At 55.4% G+C, this 22,595-nt stretch overlaps 1 protein-coding gene across 5 annotated transcripts in view; it reads left to right on the forward strand.

The window, feature by feature from the left end:
* Positions 1–6,719: 6,719 nt before the first annotated feature.
* CCM2 (CCM2 scaffold protein) overlaps positions 6,720–22,595 on the forward strand; it is a 44,178-nt gene continuing 28,302 nt past the window's right edge. For 3 of the 5 annotated variants that reach the window (XM_046020945.1, XM_046020947.1, XM_046020948.1), the window contains exon 1: positions 6,720–6,865. In XM_046020945.1, coding sequence (XP_045876901.1) covers positions 6,836–6,865 — 30 coding nt within the window. In that variant the 5' untranslated portion in view covers positions 6,720–6,835. Of the gene's footprint in view, positions 6,866–7,607; positions 7,700–22,595 lie in introns of all 5 variants that reach the window. The other 2 variants (XM_046020943.1, XM_046020944.1) reach the window with 1 other exon arrangement.

A 22,595-nucleotide genomic window follows, 5' to 3' on the forward strand; every position in this document is an offset into this window, starting at 1 on the left:
CCCGCACGACCCCGGGCACACAGCGCGCGGTGCCCTCAGTACCGGGGGCTGAGCCGAGGAGGGGTCGCGGGGCAGGATCGGGGCTCTGTGCGCTCCTTGGGGGGGGGGGGGGCGGAGGGTGCGCGGTCCGGACGCCAGCTCGCTGGCTGGGGGAGCGCGCGGGACGGGACCCCCGGTCGGGGAGCCCTAGCGAGCGGACCGGACGGGAGCAGCGGCCTTCCGCGGGGCCCGGCGACCTCGACACGCCGGGACAGAAACCCCTCAAGTCGCAAGCCCACGGGGCACCCGCACGCCCAGCATTACCCAGAGAGGCCTCTCCCCGCAGTCCTCCCGGCGTGGAGGCCGCCACTCCGCTTGCACTCCGCAGCCGCAGGCCGGGCACCCCCGGCAGAGGGGACAGGCGGTCCGCCCACGCCGCGCTCGGGAGTCGCGCGACCCCATCCCTTCGGAGGCTCGGCCGGCGCCCCGCCGCGGCCCCCACTCCGGCTGGACCTCATCCGGCTTCAGTCGGGAGCGTGCGCCGCGTGGAGCCACCAGAGGCCTCGGATGGTGTCCGATGCCTGCGCCGCCCTGAAGTTGGCCGCTGCTGGAGACACATGGCGCCAACGCGTACATCCGCGCTCTGCGTCATGGCGCAGCCGCCGGAAGCCGGAAGCAGGCGGAAGTCCCTTAACGGCTGCGGCGGGCCGGGTTTACGAGCTGGTTGCCGCGTCCTCCCATAGGACGCATGTCCTCACATAGGGGCGCATGTCGCCCGGGCCGCCGCTGCACTGCCCTCTGCGGACCAGTGCGCGTCCCGGGAGGCCCCACTGGCGCCCGGTGTCCCGACGAATTAAGGGCCCCCCGCCCGCCGTGGGGCTGGGTCCGCCGTGCCGCGCAGTACGGCGAGGTCGAGCTCTGCCCTCGCGTCCCTTCAGCGGTTGCCCGGGATGCGCGTCACTTTCTGGTTTAATAAAAGTGTCTTCTCTTCTGCCTCTGTGGAGAGGTCCTCTGGGTCGGGAGGAGATTTGGGTTTTAACTCGATCCCCACCCCCACCCGCCGAGGAGGGCGCCAGGGAAGGTACTGGAGCTGGAAAAGGTGCGGGTTGTTGAGACAGAGCAAAGCGTGGCGGGGGGCAGGTGTTCTCCGAGAGGGGTGCCAACGACTACACATGCCAGGCTCTAGAACATCAGGCTAGGAAGGCGAGGACTCGTTCTGTAGATAAAGAATCCGAGCAGTGCTTGAAGCTCGTTTTGCACCTGCTAAATTCATTCGTGCATTCTAATATACAAATCCCATTCCGTATTTTACTAAATCTCCCGAGACCCGGCAGGAATATTCCTTCCGGATTGCTACCAGGAAAATAACATTCAGCCAGAGGTTAACTAGGACTAGCTGGGCGCCAGGACTTGGAGCAGGTTGTTGGCCTTCCAACACTCCACCGTGACATGAAGAGAACCGGGAAGGCACATGGTCATGGATATGGAGGGGTAGGATGTAGCTGTGATGGTCGACATGTGTGACCCAAAAGTTGGCCTCCCTGAGGACTGAAAGAGAAGAGCTTGTTTTCTAAAATGGTGATAAAATTCATTGGAGATGGTTACATGCTCCATGGAAATCTCCCCCCCCCCCCAAGTAATAAGGGAGCCAAAATACTAAAAACCACATAATCAAAGCTCAGTTGCATAGTACAGGGAGGCTGCATGAGACTGACAGAGAGACAGACCTCTCAGCAGTTCTCAACCATCAGACTGTTAGAAAGAACTTTGTCCAGATCCACATCTCAAAAGAATAACTCCATTATTCTTCCAAGCCAACTGGGATGTCTGTCTGAAGAGAATATTAGCAATTTGGCTCTGGAAGGATACACAGAGAATTAGAGCCAAGGAGACGCCAAAGTACAGCTCACGGGGTCTCCCCCAGGAGGCTACAGAGCGTGGCTGTGCTTCTGGGGTTTGGTTGTTCATCATGTACAGGGCCCGAAACTTGAAGTTACAAAGTCTGAGAATTCACGTGAAGTGATTGAAGAAATTCTTTTCTTCACTAAGCAAGCCAACCGGTTGGATTTACCATGGGCACAGCGTGATATGAAGTACTGCATGGCATGTGTCAAAAACAACCCAGAGACATCTAGTTAGCTATTTGCTGTTTTGTTCTCACTAGCGAGATAGTGGATGGGTGAGAGGGACAAGAAAGAAAACACTGACGTCTTCCCAGCCTTGGGAACAGGGAAAAGATTCACTAAAACCAAACGACAACAACAACCCCACACCAATTAATGGGAATCTGGCCAAGATGTGAGTCTGGGAAAACCATCTTGGAGCGGGCCAGTTGAAGATAAATCTTCAGTTGTTCAGGGCTTTCTTGAAAACTCCAGCCTAGTGGGAAGGCGTCTGTATGAGATCTTGTCTGGGTAACCTCAGTGCCCTCCCGTCTTAGTCTCAAGTGCCTATCATTTGTCTTGCTAGAACTTCTCAGATGCAAAGAGGAATCCCACACAGTCTCTAAAGGACCTTACAGTCTAGTAGAGGAAATGTCCTATCATGGCTAACTCTAGCATCAGGACAGCCCCAGAAAGTGGTCTGGGGCTGAAGGAGAGAAGAATTGTATCCAGAGATTTAGTGGAAGAGGTGATACTTGAGCTGGGTGGGGAAAAAAACCCAACAGCTAGGTCCAACAGGGACAAACCAGGCATCCAACAAAGTTTGGTTTATTAGTCTGCTCTAAAGAGAGAACCCTAGAAAAATCTGGATTGTGTCTCATTGTGAGAGTAGAAAGAAAATTTTGTAAGCTTTGGGATTGCACTGAATACTTTTTAATTTTTTAAAAAAGATTTTATTTGTCAGAGCACAAGCAGGGGAAGCAGCAGGCAGAGCAGGCAGAGAGAGAAGTAGGCTTCCCGATGAGCAGGGAGCCGGATGCGGGACTTGATCCCAGCACCTGGGATCATGACCCAAGCCGAAGGCAGTCGGTGAACCAACTGAGCCAGCCAGGCATCCCTGAATAACTTTTATAAAGATTATATTATTTTATTTATTTTTTATTTATTTTTATTTTTTAAAGATTTTATTTATTTATCTGACAGAGAGAGATCACAAGTAGGCAGAGAGAGGAAGAAGCAGGCACCCTGCCGAGCAGAGAGCCCAATGCGGGGCTCGATCCCAGGACCCTGAGATCATGACCTGAGCCAAAGGCAGAAGCTTAACCCACTGAGCCACCCAGGCGCCCCTATTTTATTTATTTTTTAAAGATGTTATTTATTCATTTGACAGAAAGAGATTGCAAATAGGCAGAGAGGCAGGCAGAGAGAGAGGAAGAGAAGCAGGTTCCCTGCTGAGTAGAGAGCCCGATGCAGGGCTTGATCCCAGGACCCTGGGATCATGACCTGAGCGGAAGGCAGAGGCTTTAACCCACTGAGCCACCCAGGTGCCCCAAAGATTATTTTATTTTTAAAAAACATTTTGTCAGAGAGAGTGCACAAGGAGGGGGGGTGGTGTGTGGCACGCAGAGCGAGAAGCAGGCTCCCCACTGAACGAGGAGTCCAATGTGGGACTTGATCCTAGGACCCTGGGAAGCCCAGGAGGCCAGCTGCTGGAATTCAGACCACTGTGTCTAGTGATGGCCTGGGAAGCCGCACAGCACCCCGGCACAATCCACATAAGCCGGATGTGCCAGCACTCGGTCGATGCCCACTTTTGTACCCTGTTCCAACTCAGGGCCAACCAGAGAAAACCAAACACAGAAGGGATGCCCAATATCTGCTTAGCCCAGCTCCAGCTCCCTCAGCCCCATAGCCCCCAGCAGGGCACCCCTGAATCTCCCTTTTTCTGCCATGAAGCTCTCTCCCCCACTGCCTGCCTTTGGGCCTCATCCAGTCCAAGGGATACAGTGTCTCCATTAGAGCAGCCTCTGCACAAATGGCCTTTGCTTATTCTCATTTGATTGGTGCTCATTATTCCCCTGATAGTATGGGGTTCCAGAGAGCTTCTGGGCCGCGAGCACGTGGAGGTGCTGGTTGAGCAGCATACCTTGAGGGGCCCGGAAGCTCCATGTGCCCTTCCCTACACCTTGCCCTTGGCATCTCTTTCATCTGTATGTTTCCCTGTACCCTTTATCATGTCCTTTTAGGATGACTGGTGGTCAGTAAGCAGACGCTTCTCCTGAGTTCTGTGAGCCACTCTAGCAGGCTCATTGAACCTGACAGAGGATCGTGGGAACCCCGATTCATAGCCAGTTAGTCAGAAGCACAGGTAACAACTTGGACTTGCTGTTGGCATCTGAAGTGTGTGTGGGTTCTTGTGGGACCGAGCTGTCGACCTGTGGGATCCGATGCCATATCTGGGTAGATGGTGCCAGAGCGAGTTCAAGTGTGGGACACCCAGCTGATGTCACAGAATTGCTTGGTGTGGGGAAAACCCTCACACATCTGGTGTTGGAAGTGCTGAGGGCAGGGCGCCTGGGTGGCTCAGTCGTTTAAGCCTCTGTCTTTGGCTCAGGTCATGATTTCAGGGTTCTGGGATCGAGTCCTGCATCGGCTCCTTTCTCTGCAGGAAGCCTGCTTCTCCCTCTCCCTGCTACTCCCCCTGTTGTGCTCTATCCCTCTGTCAAATGAATAAGTAAGAATTCCTAAAAAAAAAAAAGAGAGAGAGAGAAGTGTTGAGGACACTTCTTTTGAGTTGAGACGAGGAGGAGAGTGGGTTTTTCCCAAAACACAAGCTAAGGGGAGTAGTGTTCTCGGCTGCATCGCCACCTGAGTGGGTGATGGGGATGGTCAGGCCTCCGTGCAGCGGTGGGAGACTAGGTACCAGACGCACTGCCTCGTTTGCGTGTGAATGAGCGTAGAAGGTAGAGTGGAAGGTTTCACCTACGGCCGCTTTATGTGCCGGGGCTGGAATGCCTTTGGGGCTGCTTGAGACTATCAAATAGGGTCCAATCAGGAGCCAGAAACAGGGTACAGGAAAAGTTTAATATAAAGAATCATTAAGTATCATAGGGGATGAGGGTCACAAGGGATTGCCTAGAAAAAGGAAAGAAAACTCTGAAGATACAAGAAGCAGCTGCTACTCTGAAGGCTGAGAGAACGCTCCCCGGGAGGAAACACCGTGACCCCCAGGGCTGAGATCCAGCTTTGTGGGAGAGAGCCTCGCCAGCTAACGGAGCCCGCCAAAGGTGGAGAAGCGCCGGCAGCACTTGCTGGGCGCAGGGAAAGCTGCTCAGGGCGGGCTGCCTTGCGGACGGGAGGCAGGCGCTCGCTGGAGCTGGAAGGAGCTGGGCTCGGCGCGGGGAGGCGGGCGCCGAGGAGGCCTCTGACTCTGCAGGTGCCCGCCCAGAACTCCCGGAGCCAGGCCGCAAAGTCCTTTCCTGCCGCTCAGCGCGGCGGTGCTGGGCCAGCCGGCGAGGGGTGAGCGCTCAGAGGGCCCGCTCCGTCCGGCGGAGCAGGAGCAAGTGCGCCCGGAGCCGGAGGTCACACGCTGAGCCCCGGCACAGGACCAGCGCTGGAGAACGGAAGTGGAGACGAGGACCGGTCCGCCGTCCAGCGGCCCGCAGGCACTTAACGGCAGCGCCGCTGGTGGCGACACCGTGGCCGGCGGCCGAGGACTCCTGCCTGCAGCGGGCGGCAGCCCCGCGGCCCGCCCGGACTCCGCTGTGAAGAAGCGGTTGTCCGAGGCGCTGCTGAGGGGCCACGTGCGTTCGGACAGAGCCCGGGCGTTGTTGCGCCCGCACCTCTGCCGCCCTCGGAGTCGGAGTGACCGGCGCTAGCGCGGGGAGGTCTCAGAAGGGGCCTCACGGGGGCCCAGAAACCGCCGGGCAAACCGAGAGAGAAAGGAGGGGGCTTCACCCCACAGGCCCCGCCTCGCCCGCTGGCCACGCCCAACGCCCGGTCCTCCCGCTGGCCTCGCCCCCTCCGGTCGCCGATCCTTTAGGTCCTGCGGGCCCCTTCCCTCCGCGTTCCGCCCTCTTCTCCACCCGGCCCCGCCCCATCTCGTAGGCTGCGCCTCCTTCCTGCCAGCCCCGCCCCCTTCCCCATCCGGTCCCCCCTTTCCTGCCGGCCTAGCCCCTACCCCACAGATGCCCCCTCACCTTCCCGCCATTCCCGCTCTCCCCTACCCACCGGCCCCGCCCCTTCCCGATAGCCCCCTTCTTCCCACCAGCGCTGCCTCTTCACCTTGCTGCCGGCCCCGCCGCCCTTCCTCCCTGCTAGCCCCGCCCCCTTGCCGCAGGCCCCGCCTTCCAGCCCTCCCCTCCCCACCAGCCCTGCCCTCACCTTACCCGTAGACCTTCCCGCGAGTCCCGCCCCTTCCACTGGCCCCTCTCCCACCGGCCACGCCCCTCACCTTCTGGCTAGCCCCTCCCTCCGTTTCCTGTTGGCCTGTGCGTGCCCTTCCCGAGCGCGAGGCAGGCCGGGAAGTTGGCTGCCCTAAAGATGGCGGCAGAATTGAAAAGTTGGAGTCGCTCCTGCGGCCTTGAGGGGCCGGAGACGGATCGGGGGCGGGGCAGGCGCGCTCTCGTCCTCTCTGAAAGGCGTGGGGCGGGATTGGGGCGCGGCAGGCGCGATCCCGAGGCCGTGAGGGGGCGGGGCCAGGCGGGCGCGTTCCCGGCGGCCCTGAGGCGTGGGGGCGGGGCGCAGGGCGGGGCGCGGGGCGGGGCCGCGCATCGGCCCGGAAGTGCGGGGTGTGGGGTGCAGGGCGCGGACGTCCCCTGGCGGCCGCGGCGGGAGAGTGCGGCCGAGCGGGCGGGAGGCGCAGGAGCGGTAGCGGCGGCGGCGGCAGCCGCGGGGCCGGGCGAGCATGTAGCGGCCACGGGCGGCGCGGGGCTCCCGGGGCGGGCCGGGCCGCGGGGGCCGCTCGCGGCGACATGGAGGAGGAGGGCAAAAAGGGCAAGAAGGTGAGCGTGCGCGGGCGGGCGCTCCCGAGGGCCAGGCGGGGGGCGGGCTAGACCCCGGAGCGGGGCGGTGGGGCGGGCGCCGGGGGTGGACTGGGAGGTCCCTCGGGGCCGCGCTGACGGCCAGCCGGCGCGGGGCGCTGGGCGGTCCCACGGGGGGAGGTTAGATGTGAGGTCAGGCGTGGGGCGGTCAGGGGCGCACACTCTTGGGGGGAGAGGGCGGCCGGCAGGCCGGGGTTCCCCGGGGGCGCCGCGCGCTCGGGCCCGGCGCTGGGCCGCGGGCGTTGGGCTCCGCGGATGGGCCGGGAGACGAGCCCCCGGACAATGGGGGTTAGGTGGTCCTCCGGCCCGGCCGCGCGGCGGGGGAGGAAGGAGCCACGCCTTTCCGCCCCTTCCGGTCAGTGGGTCCCCCAGCCCCGGCTCTGCACATGGCCAGGCCGGCGGCGCAGGGCGCAGGGGCTGCGGACGGGCCGGCCCGTCGCGGCGCCGGAAAGTTTCAGGACCGGTGTGGGGGAGACAATGGGGAGTCCGCCCCGCGCAGGGACGTGCCGCTCGGTGCCTCCCGTTCGTGGTGCCGCGCACACGCGCACGGTGCGCCTCCGGGCCGCCGCGCTCGGCCCCGCTCGGCCCCGCTCCCCCGCCGCACCGCTCCGGGCACGCTCCGTCGGCGGCTGCATTTCGGACATAGTTCAGGGGACTCCTCGGTTTCTGTGGCCTTCCAAAATGTGGCCTTCCTTACCGGCAGGAATGGCTGGTAACGTCACTCTCGTTTCGGGAGACTGTCATAGCTCAGCTGAACTGAAGTGCAAAACGGTTTCAGCGCAGCTTCTCTTCCAGGTAGTGGACTTACAGCGCGCGGGTTTCCTTAGTGTGCGCTTTTGTGTGCAGTTCTCAGACAGGCTCGGGTAGGTCCTCTGGTTGCACAGCCTGTGCTGGCCCGAGCCAGCTGTGCCCTCAGCGGACTCATCCCCTTGTTTCCCAAGGTGCCCCCTCTTGAAAGGTTGAACTTGAAATCCGTGTGGCCCCCGGTGGCCCTCCGCGGATCGGGTGGTTATTTTCCCTCACTTCCTTTCCTCCTTGTTGTGTTCTGTCGGCAACGTGTTGTGTTATGTCTAATTAAAGTGTGGTACCAGCTGCGGTTACCGAAGTCTGGAAAACAGCCCGAGAAAGTGATTCAGCCTGCAGGCGCTAGACAGCCGAGAGATGCTGCCCACCCTGAAGGGGAGAGCTGAGTTTAATGTTTCTGCTACAGCCGGTGGAAGGCTCCAGAAGAAAGTCAGTCCACGGCCTCCTTCCCTGCTACATACAGGCAGGTGGGCCGGGACCTGCACAGATGGCCCGTCCCCAGCACTCTTGGCTGTCAGCGTTGCTCCCGGCCCAGCGGGTCACCAGTCTTGGCCTCGAAGTATCTTCCACACTCAGGCCAGACGGGGCTGGCTGAGCAGGGTCCCTCCCTTCGGACGGATGCTAACCTGGTTCTGTGACAGAGAAGCATGGGATAGATTGACGGACTTCAGAGCCCTATATGAGGTTTGATAGAAATATTAGAGACGTTGGGAGAGATGAAGAATCAGTGGGACATTCCTGAAATAGAAGTGAGAAGCCAGTGAAAGTCAAGAATTTTTGAGGTGGGGGCAGTGTGAAGATTTAGGCCTAGAGAAGGTTAAGGATGAATCTCATTGTGTCTGTTGGAGAAGATAATCATTTGTTGGAGAAGATAATCACTTGTTACATGGTTGCCTAATGCAGGAGTTCTGTGTTTCCTCTGTATTAGGCCCCTGCCCTAGCTCATTTTCCCACAGGCAGGCCAGCAGACAGCTCTGGGGCGGGAATTCCTATCCAGGCCACAACTTAGCACACTTTTCCTCTTGCTCTCTGCCAGTCTCAAGTAGGCAGAGCCTTTCTGCTCTGCTCCTCCATTCAGTGTGAGGTCACCACCAGCTCATGACACTTGGTGCTTGCGTTGTCCTCGTTATGCTCCATTAACCAGATTGATCTATTTTAAAAGTTATACCCAAGTTCAAGCCAAAATAGCAGAAGTAATGACCTAATAGTTTTATGAAAGTGCAGTTTGGGGGCACCTGGGGGACTCAGTGGGTTAAGCGTCTGCCTTGGACTCAGGTCATGATCCCAGGGTCCTGGGATGGAGCCCTGTATCGGACTCCCTGCTCAGTGGGGAGCCTGCTTCTCCCTCTGCGATCCGCCCTGCACACCCCCTTCCGCCCTGCTTGTGCATGCTCTGTCAAATAGATAATATCTTAGAAAGAAAGAAAGTACAGTTTGCTATTTTGTTTTTAAAGATTTTTTATTTATTTATTTGACAGATCTCACAAGTAGGCAGAGAGGCAGGGAGAGGGAGAAGCAGGCTTCCCGCTGAGCGGGGAGCCCGATGTGGGACTCGATCCCGGGACCCGGACCCATGACCTGAGCAGAAGGCAGCAGCCTCTTAACCAACTGAGCCACCCAGGCGCCCAGAAAGTACAGTTTGGACATTTAAATTTCTCTTCAGGTTAGCTCTCTCAACATTGCAGTTTTAAACTTTATTTTTAACTTTTATTTTAATTTTCTTTAAAAGTAAGCTCTCGGCGCATCATGGGACTTGAACTCATGACCCCGAGATCCAGAATCGCATGCTGTACCGAGCCAGCGAGCCAGACACCCCAGATTTAACTTTAAAGCTGTGGACGGTTAGGCCTCTTCAGGCCTTCAGACACTCATGCTGGGGCTTTCTCGGGCAGTTGTTCAGGTGTGTTGTCATGTGGCCTGTTACTTCCTCAGCACTGGAGTCGGTGAGCTGTAGAGCTCACCAGAGTAAGTAGAACAGGGTGGGTTTCATATCAAGTGCCCCAGGCACAGCTCCATCCTATCTTTCTTTCTTGAGCAGCGCGGGAGGAGAGGGAGAAGAGGGAGAGAGAATCTTAACTCCATGCCCAGCACAGAGCCTGACATGGGGCTTGATCTCTCCATCCTGAGATCATGAAATGGGCCGAAATCAGGGGTCGTCTGCTGAGCCGACTGAGCCACCCAGGTGCCCCCAGCCCTGTCCTTTCTTAGGCTACCCTGGCACATAGGATGAGGGTGACGGAGCCCCTGTAATGTCCCATGGAAAGTTCTGGCTGATGGGGGGTGGGAGGAGCCGGTCCTGGTACATCTGGTGGATGTGTGTGTGTGCACCAGGAAGTCCACTGGCTGCTAGAGGCATGGGGCCTGGGGAGTAGGAATGACCACGGGGGGCCACTCTCCCCGCCACATGTCCCCAGAGTGACTGCTGTCTCTCAGACCACAAGTCCTGATTTGGGGTTTGGAGAAATAATGTTGCCTCCTTATAAAATGGACCCAAGTACCACAAGTTCTGACCCTGTTCTATCAAGATGTAATTCTTTTTTGTGAGAAGCTTCGGTGTACTCATGAGTTGGACCGTATGCTTGATCGGACGAGGGCCCCAGGCTGTGGGAGGTCACCACCAGGCCTCTGTGGTGCGGGGCCCAGCTTCTGCTGCTGCTGGTCACCCCTCCGGCGGCCGGGCTTTCAACCTGAATGGTTAAATATTTTTACATTGGGTGACTTTATTGTGCTTTCTGTAAATGTAAATAAAGAAAGGCTATAAGGTGCTCTGGAAATGTAGGACTGGGTGGTAAGTAGTAGCAGGGAGTTATTACTAATGTTGTTGCATATAATGTCTGTATTACGTGTGGCTGAGTTCTGAGCTGGTCGACCTCCACGCTGAGCCAGTTATAGGTAAAATGGTGGGACCCCTGCACCTGGCTTTACCCAGACAGGAAAGAAAACTGAGGGGAGATAGTGGAATGCACTGGTCGTGGGTCTTCCTCATACATTATTCTGTTCACTTGTGTGAGTTTTTGAGTTTTCCTATAAAAAGTGGGGAGAAAACAGCCCCCCAAGTTATGGTCCCTCGGCCGTCAGCTCCGGTAGCTGCTGGACCATCCGTCAGGCAGTGTCTGTGAGGAACTGGGAGCTTGGCTGGACCAGTGTCTTTACAAAACCTTTGTCTCCAGATGTCAGACAGCCTTCTCCACAGGCGTGTGTGTGTGCGTGCATAGCTGAAATGAGAATTTAAGGAAATGGTACTTCATATAAGCAATGCACTGTTTTTTACTTTCTTCTTTTCTCCCATTAAACAACGGCCAGGGGGTGCCTGGGTGGCTCAGTGGGTTAAGCCTCAGCCTTTGGCTTGGGTCATGATCTTGGGGGCCTGGGATCGAGCCCCGCATTGGGCTCTCTGCTCGGTGGGGAGCCTGCTTCCCCCCACCACCTGCCTCTCTGCCTACTTGTGATCTGTGTCTGTCAAATGAATAAAATTAAAAAACCAAAAAACAAAAAGCAATGGCCAGTTACAACATGTCGCAGTCGTAACATGGGGTAACAGGGATTTTGGGGTCTGTGCCTTGTTTTGTCTTGCCTCTCGGTCAGTTTCACAGGGACTCTTGGGTGACCATGTAGTGCCACCGAGCTGGTAGGTGCCTGGCAGGGACCGTAGGCCCAGCAGCCAGCAGACAAGCCCAGGGAGGCCAGCAGTCATGAGGCTCATTCCTCTCTGATTTGGAGAGTTGCTGCTTCCATGGTGCCTGTATTTATTAGTTTCCAATGTAAGGAACCATAGAGTCCCTGCCGCCTCCAGACCCCGTGACCTGCTGGCCGTGCCAGTGGCCCAAAACTCACGGTGTCTCTCTGCTACGGCTCGGAACATCACTCGGGAGGAACATCCTGGAGAGGAACACACTTCTTTCAGTGATGGTACTGTCAAGGGGACCGCTGTGAAGCGAGGGGGGCCGTCAGCACTGTGCCCGTGAGGTCAGGGACCAGCGCCTTCTGTAGCGATGGGCTTGATGACGCGGTCCCTGTGGCTCTCCCACGTCTTCCTTCCTGTCGGCAGCACCAACCCGGCTCATCCCCACTTTGTGGCGAGAGTCAGCTGCCACCCTTAAGTCCTGTGGAGCCGTCGGCATGAGACCCTCCTGTTCCCTTATCTCAGCGCCTGGGACATGCTTTGTGCCACGCGAAGCAGGGCTGGGGCCGCGGCATCCTGCTTGAAAAGCAGGTGCGCACACGCGTGGGAGAAGGGGGCGCGGTGCGCGCCAGCTCGCCCCACACAGGCCCATGTGGGTGCTGTTCAGGAGCAGGAGACATGCGGGTGGGGTCCCGAGGTGCTGGGAGGGCCCTGGGCCCAGGGGCAGGGCGGAAGCTGCTGGGCTGTTTGTCACTGCCTGTAACAGCTCTTCCTGGCACTGACCGAGTGCTAGGACCAGATGCAGGGACACAGATGAGCTCTGTGGTCGCAGCTGGAAGTGGGGCTTGGAGGACCCATTAGGGTGGAAGTTTAGAGAAAGCGCACTTTGATGAGAGCAAATGACAAATCCTTTTTGTTGTGAAGGTGTCAAGGACAAGCGTAGAGAAAATCCTGAAATAAAGCTCCTTTGCCCCAACTTCTAGTACTTTCGATGCACCACAGCTCGTTCCTCATCTAACCCTGCTCCCCAGGTGCTCTGGACTGAACCTTTCCCCCCAAGTCCACGGGGTGAAGCCCCGAGATTCCCCAGGACCTCAGAACGGGACTGTACTTGGAGAGGGCTCTTAAAGAGGTGACTGAGGCAAAACAAGGTCACTAGGGCAGGCTCTACGCCAGTGCGACTGGGGTCCTCATCAGAGGAGGCAGTCAGGGTGCAGACACGCACAGAGAGACGACCACATGAGGACAAGGGGAGGAGACACTGTCCGCACGCCCAGGAGAGGCCTCGGGGGTGGGGGCACCGGCCCTGCCACGCCTGGATCTGGGGCGTCCAGGGCTGAGGGAGAAGAGCTGTGTGTGTGTGCCGCCTGGTCCCTGGCTTTGTGAAAACAGACTCAGGTTGTTTGGAGGAAAACCCTGGAGATCAGGGAGGTGAGGTGGGAGTCCTGTGCAAGGACCGTCTTGGGGGAGTTGGGGGGAATTGGTCTCGGTCTCACCCAGAGGTTCTGAGCACCTGGTCTCCACGGTCACCTGACGCACAGACAGGCCATACAGGGTCGTAGGGCGACCTGTGCTGTGCTCTGCCGGCCAGAAATGTTACTTTTTCCTCCTAAGTGTGCCTGAATAGTAGCGGTTTTTTGACTGGGCTTGTGCCAAGAATTAAGACATTTGATTGTGGGGATTGGATGCGTGCAGTGGGACTAATCCGCTTCACCAAGTGCAGCAGGATGTGGGGATTTAGGCTTTTGTTTTGGGCTTAGGAAGGTGGGTATCTTGTAACCTGGGAGGCGGGAAGGATTGTTGCACTCTGAAAGCGAGCACTGTGGGTGTGGACGAGCGAACTCCTGTCCTTACGTGTGGAGCCCCTCCCTCATGCGGGACCTGCTGATTGACCTGCTGCTGCTCGTGACTCTCGGGAGAGAGACACTTCTTTACTATAGTTCCCTGCACTGTTGGACCCACAAGCCAGTGTGTCTTCTGTGTGTCCTTACCATTAACTCTGCAGTCCTGGGTGCTCTAGAACATTGCATTTTCCCTCACTGTCGACCTGGCGGGGATGCAGTTTATGAATCTAACGCTTGGACTGACCATGTGGTAGGTCTCTCACCCTACGGGTCACATGTCAGCAAATGTCCCAGGTCTAACTGCCAGGAGACATGTCCCTCTCAGTGACTATCACCCGTGTACATTCTGTGGTGTAACAGTATCCGAAGCTGACCTGACCTTCTGCGTGGAGGTCAGACCCATGCCAGGCCCTGTTAGGCCTCCTCTCGGGGATGCTTGGGTGGCTCAGTTGGCCAAGCGTCTGATTTCACCTCCAGTCATGATCACAGGGTCCTGGGATGGAGCCCTGCATCGGGCTCCCAGCTCGGCGGAGAGCCTGCTTCTCCCTCTCCTTCTGCCCCTCCTCCTGCTTGTGCTCTTTCTGTCTCTCCCTGTCAAATAAAGAAATAAAATCTATTAAAAAAAGAAGGCTCCTCTCCCCCAGGATTTTACCTTCAGCCTCCTCCTTGGAAGAAGACTGTGCAGTCCGCCCCCCAGCATTTGATCATGAACCTTCTTGAATCCAGCAGAGTTGAAAGGATTTTACAGCAAATCCCTGTCCACCCACCACTTAGATTCTGCCATTAACTTGGTTTGTTATGCACACCTACCCGTGTGTCTCTGAGCCCATCCGAACCCTTGCCCTGCCTCTGGTGCATTTCAGGGTCAGTTACAGACACCATTCCACTCCTGTCTGGGTGCTTCAGCAGGCTTGTCAGTAGCTGTGGCTCAATATCGTTTATGGTTTTCTTTTGCTCTAAAAGTTATACACACCGAAACATACGCATCTTAAAAAGTACATTAGCTAAATTTTAACAGCAGTGTACGCTTGTGCGTCCCGAAGCCCTGCCAAAGAACAGACCATTACTGTCACTCAGAAGGTCCCTCCTGCCTCCTAGGATGCCTCCCCCTCCCCTGAGGCAGCCGCTGTTCCGAAGGTTGGGACTCTAGCCGGCCCATCGGGACGGGTTTCTGTTCGAGAATCTCACACACATGGATTCAGGCAGTACGTACTCCTTTTTTTTTTTTTTTTAAGATTTTATTTATTTGAGGGGGCGAGTGCGAGCAGGGCACAAGAGGGAGAAGCAGGCTCCCTGCTGAGCAGGGAGCCTGATGCGGGCTCGATCCCAGGACCCGGTCATGACCTGAGTCAGAGGCAGATCCTTACTCCCCTGAGCCACCCCGGTGCCCCCAGGCTGGGCATATTCTTTGTTCAGCGACCCTTTACTCACCCGTGATGTCGAGTGGCAGTCTACCGTATGTCTACACCACGACCTAGCGTTCGTGAACGGGTCATTGCATGGACACATGTGGCATTTTTTTTGGGTAAATACCTAATAACTGAGTTGCCATTTATGCGGCAGCTATGTGTCAAACTTGGGAAGACATCGCCAAACCGCTCCCTGGGGAACTGCACAGCTCTGCCAGTTACTGAGCAAGTGGCCGTCACGTCTCTGGTTGTCTCAGATTTGTTTCTCCTCGTGGTTCTGTGTGTTTGGGCTTCACGTGTTTTGTTGTTAAGTACCTACACATTCTAGGATCGTTATGTCTCGTTGAAATGAGTCTCTTTCATCGTGAAATGACCATCTTTACTTGTGGTAATGTTTCTCATTTTGAGTTCTACTTGGCCTGACGTTAATAGAGCCATACTGCCTCGCTTGCTTTTATTTTCCTCGTAATGGTTGTAGAACTCTCCTTAGTGTCTGGATGGACAGCAGACAGTGGGGTTGTCCTGTCTGCGCCTGCGTTCAGTCTGTTGCTGTGTGTTGTGTGTATATATGTGTGTGTGTAGAAAATCTGGCCCCATACAGCCATGTAGCTGGAAAAGGGAGCTGTGTTTTCATAGTCTTTTCAGAGAATGGTGGATTGTCCTTTTTTTTTTAAATTTTTTTATCCTTTTTAAATTTTAAATTTTAAATTTTTAAATTTTTTTTATCCTTTTTTTTTTTTTTTTAAAATCATTGCTGTGTTTGTTTAATTTGTGTTTGAGTGGGCTCCACACCCAGCGTGGGGCTTGAACTCACAACCCCGGGATCAGGAGTTGTGTGCTTTACCAACTGAGCCAGCCGGTGCCACAGTGGTGAGTTCTTCTTCTTTTTCTTCTTTTTTTAAAAGACTTTCTTTATTTGAGAGAGAGTGAGTGAGCACGAGTTGGGGAGGGACAGAGGGAGAGGGACAAACAGGCTTCCCACTGAAGCTCAGCCCGACCCGGGGCTCCATCCCAGGACCGTGACATCATGACCTGAGCTGAAACCATGTGCTGGAGGCTCAGCCGACGGAGCCCCCCAGGCGCCCCTTGTTATACTTTTTTAATCTAGTCTGACACCTGGTACCTTTTGGTTCTGCTTCTCACCGAGTGTAATTATTGATAGGTTTGTGTTTGTCGGCCACGTCCCTGTTTGCTTTCTGTTTCTCGTGTGCTCTGTTCCTCCCTCATCGGTCTACTTTTGGGTCGAGTGCTTGTACGGTTCGTGGTGTTGCTAGCCGCCGCTTGTCGCCGACACCGTGAGCCCCTGACACGATTTCTCTTGGGCCGCAGGATCTGGTGGGCAGGAGCGCTCCACGGATGCTGCCGCCTGTCTTTGTATAGCTCTTGGCAGTCCTGCACTTGTACTGAAGCCAACAGTATCAGTTTTGCTGTAGACAATTGAATTTTTACCTTTTTATATAGAAACAATGTTAAGTTTACAAAGAAGTTGCATAGAGAGTACACAGGGTACTCAGAGACCTTTCACCCATATTCCCAAGTATTAACATTTCTAACCCACTTAAGAAGCAATTGTTTGGGACACCTGGGTGGCTCAGTCGGTTAAGTGTCTGCATTCAGCTCGGGTCATGATCTCAGGGTCCTGGGATTGAGCCCCATGTCGGGCTCTCTGCTCAGCAGGGAGCCCGCTTCTCCCTCTCCTCCCACTGCTCGTGCTCTCTCTCTCTCTCTAATAAACAAATAAATAAGTGAAAATCTTAAAAAAAAAGCAATTGCAGACATGATGTTCCATGACCCTTCTTCCTTCAGTGTGTGTTTTCTTTTTTTTAATTAAAAGATTTTATTTATTTGAGAGAGAGAGGCTGTGCACAAGCAGGGGGAGTGTCAGAGGGAGAGAGAAGCAGGCTTCCCACTGAGCAGGGAGCCGGATGTGGGGCTCGATCCTGGGACCCTGGGATCATGACCAGAGCTGAAGGCAGACGCTTAACCAACTGAGCCATCCAGGCGCCCTCAGTGTGTGTTTTCTTTTCTTTCTTTTTTTTTTTTTTTAATTTAGATTTTTATTTATTTGACAGCTAGAGATTGCAAGTAGGCAGAGAGGCAGGCAGAGAGAGAGGAGGAAGCAGGCTCCCTGTTGAGCAGAGAGCCCGATGAGAGGCTCGATCCCAGAACCCTGGGACCATGACCGGAGCCGAAGGCAGAGGCCTTAACCCACTGAACTACCCAGGTGCCCCACAGTGTGTGTTTTCTTGATATAAGGACCACCCATTCTTGGACCATTCAGTCAGGAAATTCACATCAATCCTGTATTGCCGCCTGATTCACAAACTGCACCCAGACTTGCTGATCAAGGTCTGTTTGCTCCATTCCTGCTGAAGCTGACTCACCACTTGCCAGGTTTCTGCATTTTTCTTTTTAAAGATTTATTTATTAGAGAGTGAGTATAGAGGGCCAGAAGGAGAGGAGAGAGCCCCAAGCCAACTCCCCACTGAGTGCAGAGCCTGACCTGGAGTTTGATCCCATGACCCTGAGATCATGACCTGAAGTGAAATCTGGAGATAGATGCTCAACCAACTGAGCCACCCATGTGCCCCAGCCAGGTTTCTTGCTTTATTTTATTTTATTTTATTTATTTTAGAGAGAGTGCATGTGAACTATTGGGGAAAAGAGCAGAGGGAGAGGGAGAAGCAGACTCCCTACTGAGCAGAGGGCCCGATGCGGGGCTCGATCCCAGGATGCAGGGATCATGACCTTAGCTGAAGTCGGGCACTTAACCGACTGAGCCACCCAGGTGCCCCTAGGTTGCTTGCTTGCTTGCTTGCTTGCTTGCTTGCTTTCTTTTTTTTTTTTTTAAAAGATTTTTATTTATTTGACAGAGAGAGGGAGACAGAGATCACAAGTAGGCAGGGAGGCAGAGAGTTGGGGGGGAAACAGGTTCCCCAATGAGCAGAGAGCCTAATGTGGTGCTCGATCCCAGGACTCTGGGATCATGACCTGAGCCGAAGGCAGAGGCTTAACCCACTGAGCCACCCAGGCACCCTGCCCCTAGGTTTTTGTATTTTAAAGTTCTTTTACTGTTATTATTAGCTTTGAAGCTCAAATTGTTGCAAACTCAACAAGTAGGAGCCACTGTGGGCTGGCCCTGGTGTCTTTATTTATTTATTTATTTTTTAAAGATTTTATTTATTTATTTGACAGACAAAGATCACAAGTAGGCAGAGAAACAGGCAGAGAGAGAGGGGGGGAAGCAGGCTCCCCGCCAAGCAGAGAGCCCGATGCGGGGCTCGATCTCAGGACCCTGAGATCATGACCTGAGCTGAAGGCAGAGGCTTTAACCACTGAGCCATCCAGGTGCCCCTGGTGTCTTTATTTTTAATTGTGGTCAAAACCCCATAACCTACCATTTACCATCTTAAGCATTTTTAAGGGCAGTTCAGTCCTGTTCAGTGTATTCACGTTGGCATGTGGCCGGTGACTTTTGACTAGTCCCCAGTACCCTGAGCTCTCGGTTACATTTGCTACAAGATGTTCTAGGCTGTTCTCTTGCTTTCCTGCCCCGGCCTGTCCAGAACCAGACTTTAGTCCGAGGAGCCTGGTTGCTTTCAGTGGCAATGGTATCTAGGAACCAAGATCTGCCCGTAGATGTGCTCATTGTTGTGGGGGTGTTATTTCTGTTAGGGGACTAGGGGCCTCTTTTAGGTTATTTCTTCTTGATGGTGTTTTGGAGATCTTGCATTATACATATGCAGTTTCTTTAGTCCTCACTGGGGCTCGGTGGCATTTTCCCTTATGGATTGGTCCAATTCATTTCAACAGTACCCTGTTTATAAAATTTTATGTCGCCCTTTTGCTCTCACACAAAATGCGGAGATGAGCCGTCTGCTAAGCTTTCAGGTGTGTAGTGTATCTACAGGATTAAGCCCTGAAAATGCAATTATTAGGAAGCTTTATGTACATTTGTAATTTTAGTACATACTGATAAATTATTCTCCACAGTAGTGCCCGTTCATATTCCGAATAGTCACTTATCAGAATGCATGTTTTCAAATATCCTTGCTCACGTGACACATTACCAGACTGTTGAATACTTGCCAAGCCAAGAGATGAAAATGGTATTTGCTAATAATTTTGAGTTTTATTTTCCAAAATGAACTTAAGATTTTTCCTTACTAAAAAAAAAAAAAATACATTTACAGCTTAGAAAAACAGCAAAGTATAATCAAGAAAAAATGAAGAAAAAAATCCTCTCCACTAGGAACAACTATTATTAGAGCTTTTCAGATCACTTTCCTACATGTGTTTACTTTTCTGTACACATACACGATTTTACTTCCTTGACCTCATTTATTTCCGATACATGTTTAGTGCCCATTGGGTCCAGTGCTTTCTGGGGAGTTGTTGCCGCCTTCCTGAAACTCCTTCACCATATTTGGGGAGGCTCTTAGTGCTGTAAGGTAGACCCAAGTACTGTAGGAAGGAGCACAGGGTGGTGGGTCAGGATGTGCACTGTGCAGAGTGAGTAGATCTCTGAAGGGCCCACCCCCCCTTCCCCATCCCCTTGTCGCTTGAACTCTGTCATGTGGTTCTGCTGTTGCTGGGGAAGTAGGGCCCACCCTGGCCACCTTGCTGGGGTGCTGTTTATTGGCCTGCACAGATTTCTGTAGCTACATCCGGCAGGTCTAATAGAGACAAGGTGACGGAGCGCACTTGATTAGTATCAGGAACAGTACTTTATCCTGGAGGGGGGTTGAAGAGCCAGGATTACTGGTTATGAATGCCCCTTACAAAGATTCTGCTGTTTTGACACCTGTTACACAGAGACATCTGTGGCCCCTTGTGTGTCTACATCGCATGCTCTCGTGAGTTCATTCTTAGAGCTGGAACGTTGCTGTAGTCACTAGGGGCAGAAAGCCCTGTCACTGGTATCTTATCACCTGGTGTATTCGGGGGAGACATGTGACATCCCTGAATCCACCCGAGTTCCCTGCGTGGGAACCTTCATTTTCAGAGCTCTTCGCACATGTCGGGGTTGTGCGTGTCCTAAGAAGCTTGTGCTTGGCTCCCAGTGGCACGGCGTTTTGGGAGGGCACGATGTGACCCTTTTGGCGGTCCTGGACGCTGGCCGAGTCTCCCCAGTGCCAGCCGCCAGTGGTGGCACATCATGGCCTCACCTCCCTCTTCCTCCGTGGCCGGGTCTTGGCCGCAGCAGGAGGGAGCACCTCGGAGGGGTCTTATGTTTGTTTTTTTCATGTGCTTCAGTGCCCTTTTCTCTGACCCCCGGGGGCGAGTTCTTTCACGGCCAGCCGGCCCACGTCGTGGGCAAACGTCTCGGCCTGCGTCGCGCGGGTCCTGTCGTGTGCGGTCTTGCGGGACGAGTGCTGTTTCCATGCATCTCTACCACTCTCTCTATTTCGGAAGAACTTCACCCCGAGGAGTTGCGGGAGGAGTACCGGGCGCTCCCGTGTCGCAGCGGCACGTTGACTCGGGCGGCCCGCAGCTGCTCGGAGTCCGTGCGTGTCTGCCGTGAGGCCCCGTCGCCCTCACTGCCCGCGGCCGGGCGCGCCAGCTTTTCACACACTGTTCTGCTGGTCTGCCTCGGAGCGCCCGTCTCCGCGGGGTCAGGCCCGGGCCATGCTCTCACCAGCAGGGGTCCTTTCGGCGCGCGCAGGTGCCCGCCAGCCAGGTACTGGTGTGAGGTGCTCGTCAGTCTGGCGGGCGCGCCCTGCGGGCAGGAGCCTGCGTGGCCCCGCCCCTGGGCGTGGCGTCGGCTGCTGGCGGAGAGCGCGCAGGTCTGCAGTGCCCGCCGCGCGGCCTTGGCTGAGGTGTGCGTGCAGGGTAGGAGCGCTGCCCTCTGCGTGCAGCCTGCATGGCACCTGCTCACGGACGCCGCCGGCTGTGTCCCTCAGGGAAGGTGCCCTCTCTCTCCTGCGGGGCGCGGCTAGCCAGGCTTTCCCTTGCCGGCGTGAGGTGGGGGACTCGTCAGAACTGGGCTGACCAGTCCCTGCCTTTGTTTTGGACGCTCCCCCTCTCCCCTCCCTCTGGGGGCGCTCCTCCCCAGACGGTGCTCCTCCTTTGGTTTCTGTGTGTTTGGCTCACAGCAGCAGTGTCAACTCTGGGGTCAGGAGGTTGGAAGAAGATGGGTGCTGGGGAGGCCAGAACTGTAGGCCGGGCTGTTGCCAGAGCTCCTGGCAGCTGTGAGGCTGGTCACAGGCACCGGGAGGTCGCGGGGGCTTGGCCTCAGCGCTGCCTGTCCTTCTGCTGAGGCTCGCGCAGGCATTTGGCCACGCTGGGAGGAAGTAGCCGAAAGCCCACATGTGGTCGCAGCATGTCCCAAGAGGTTGTAAGGTGCTGGGCGTCCTCTCTCATTGGTGGCCGTGGCTTGCGTGTGCTGAGCTCTCCATGGTGCTGTCCAGCTGGCTCTCAGGTGACCTGCAGAAGTGGGACCTTACACTCTGCCTGTGTCCCGGCTTGCCCTGCACAGGTACGCAGAGAGGACAGATGACCCTCGCAGGTGGTTCTTTGGAAGCCACCAGTCTGCCCCAACTCTCGCCTGGTGGAGGCCACCATGCCCCGGCACGGGTTGGCTTTGTGTGGCCAAAGGAGAGTTTCCACAGGGCACCAGGGCCAGGCGCAGGCAAGCTGATTTCCGGCTTCTCCGAGGGCACAGCTTTCCTGCAGAAGGCACGGTCAGTGTCTGAGGTGGCGGACCGTGCCCGGCACTGTGGGACCAGCAGCCCTGCTGTTCCAGGCTCTGTGAACCAGTGGCTTCTGGCCATGTGGGACCTTGGGCCCAGACGTGGGCTCAGTAGAGCATCTGGGCCCTTGCAGGGGTGCTGGCCACTCTCGCCGAGCACCTGATGCCCGCAGCTTCTCTTTCAGTTAACTGCGCCAATGGAAACAGCAAGTCCTGACGCACCACAGCCTGCCTTCATGTCCATACAAGAATGGGCGGGGTATGGGGGGCGTGGGGGCTGACCCCGCTCCGCAGTTCCTGCACCCCAGGCTGGGCTCTGGCTCAGATGCTATGTCCCCTGCCCACCCCCAGCAGCCCCTCCAGCCAGCTTTGCTAGTCTATCTGTCCTGCTGGAGCTCTGGCCTATCACGGAGGAGAAGGTCCTTGTCCCGAGGGTGAGTGGGCGCTGTTGGGTAAACTTAGCAGGAACATTTGAGATGTCTGTGGGACAAACTCCCGAAACATGGAAAAAATAGGCTAGAAGAAGTGGGGAGACATCTCATGTTTGGCTGGGATTGGCGGCCTCATGACTGGGTCTGTTCCCCCTGAATTAATTTATGATCCCAGTGAAAAGGCCACCAGGCTCTTCTCTGGAACCAGACTACTTGAGCGGAAGCTCCCCCGAGCTACGAGCAAGCAAGAACGAGAAAACTGGAAAAGAAGAGCGACGTGGGAACAGGCCCAGAGTGGACCTGCCCCTGCCAGCCGGTGTGGGGTTGTTCCATGTGAAGCTGCGGGCGCAGAGGGGCAGAGTCAGAACTAGGCCCCGTTCTGCGAGGAGCTGAGTGTGCAGGAGAATGGGGAGATCTGACTCTTCGCGAGCGGCGTGGGTACCTGGGTCACCGTACAGGAAAGGGTGAAATGGGTCCGTCTTTCATACTGGACACCAGGATGAGCAACAAATGGGCTCTGGGATGTAAATAAAAACAAATAAAAATAAATAACCCATAAAAGGAAAGACAAAAAGACCTGACCACGTAAGCACAAGCAAAGTAGAAAGACGAATCAAGAAAACATTATCTGCACCTTCTAAAACAGAAGGTAAATGTCCCTAAATAAGATGCTTCTAAAAAGGGAAAATGATAGGCAGGGGCAGGGAGGAAAAAATGGGTGAGAGATGGGAACAGAGGGTCACAGAAAGAAGAAACACAAATTGCTTTTAAAAACACATGTGGTGGGGCGCCTGGGGGAGTCAGTGGCTTAAGCCTCTGCCTTCACTCAGGTCATGATCTCAGGGTCCTGGGATCGAGCTCTGCATTGGGCTCTCTGCTCAGCAGGAAGC

The sequence above is a fragment of the Meles meles genome, chromosome 10 (genome assembly GCF_922984935.1).
Source record: "Meles meles chromosome 10, mMelMel3.1 paternal haplotype, whole genome shotgun sequence".
In the NCBI taxonomy this organism is placed as follows: Eukaryota; Metazoa; Chordata; class Mammalia; order Carnivora; family Mustelidae; genus Meles; species Meles meles.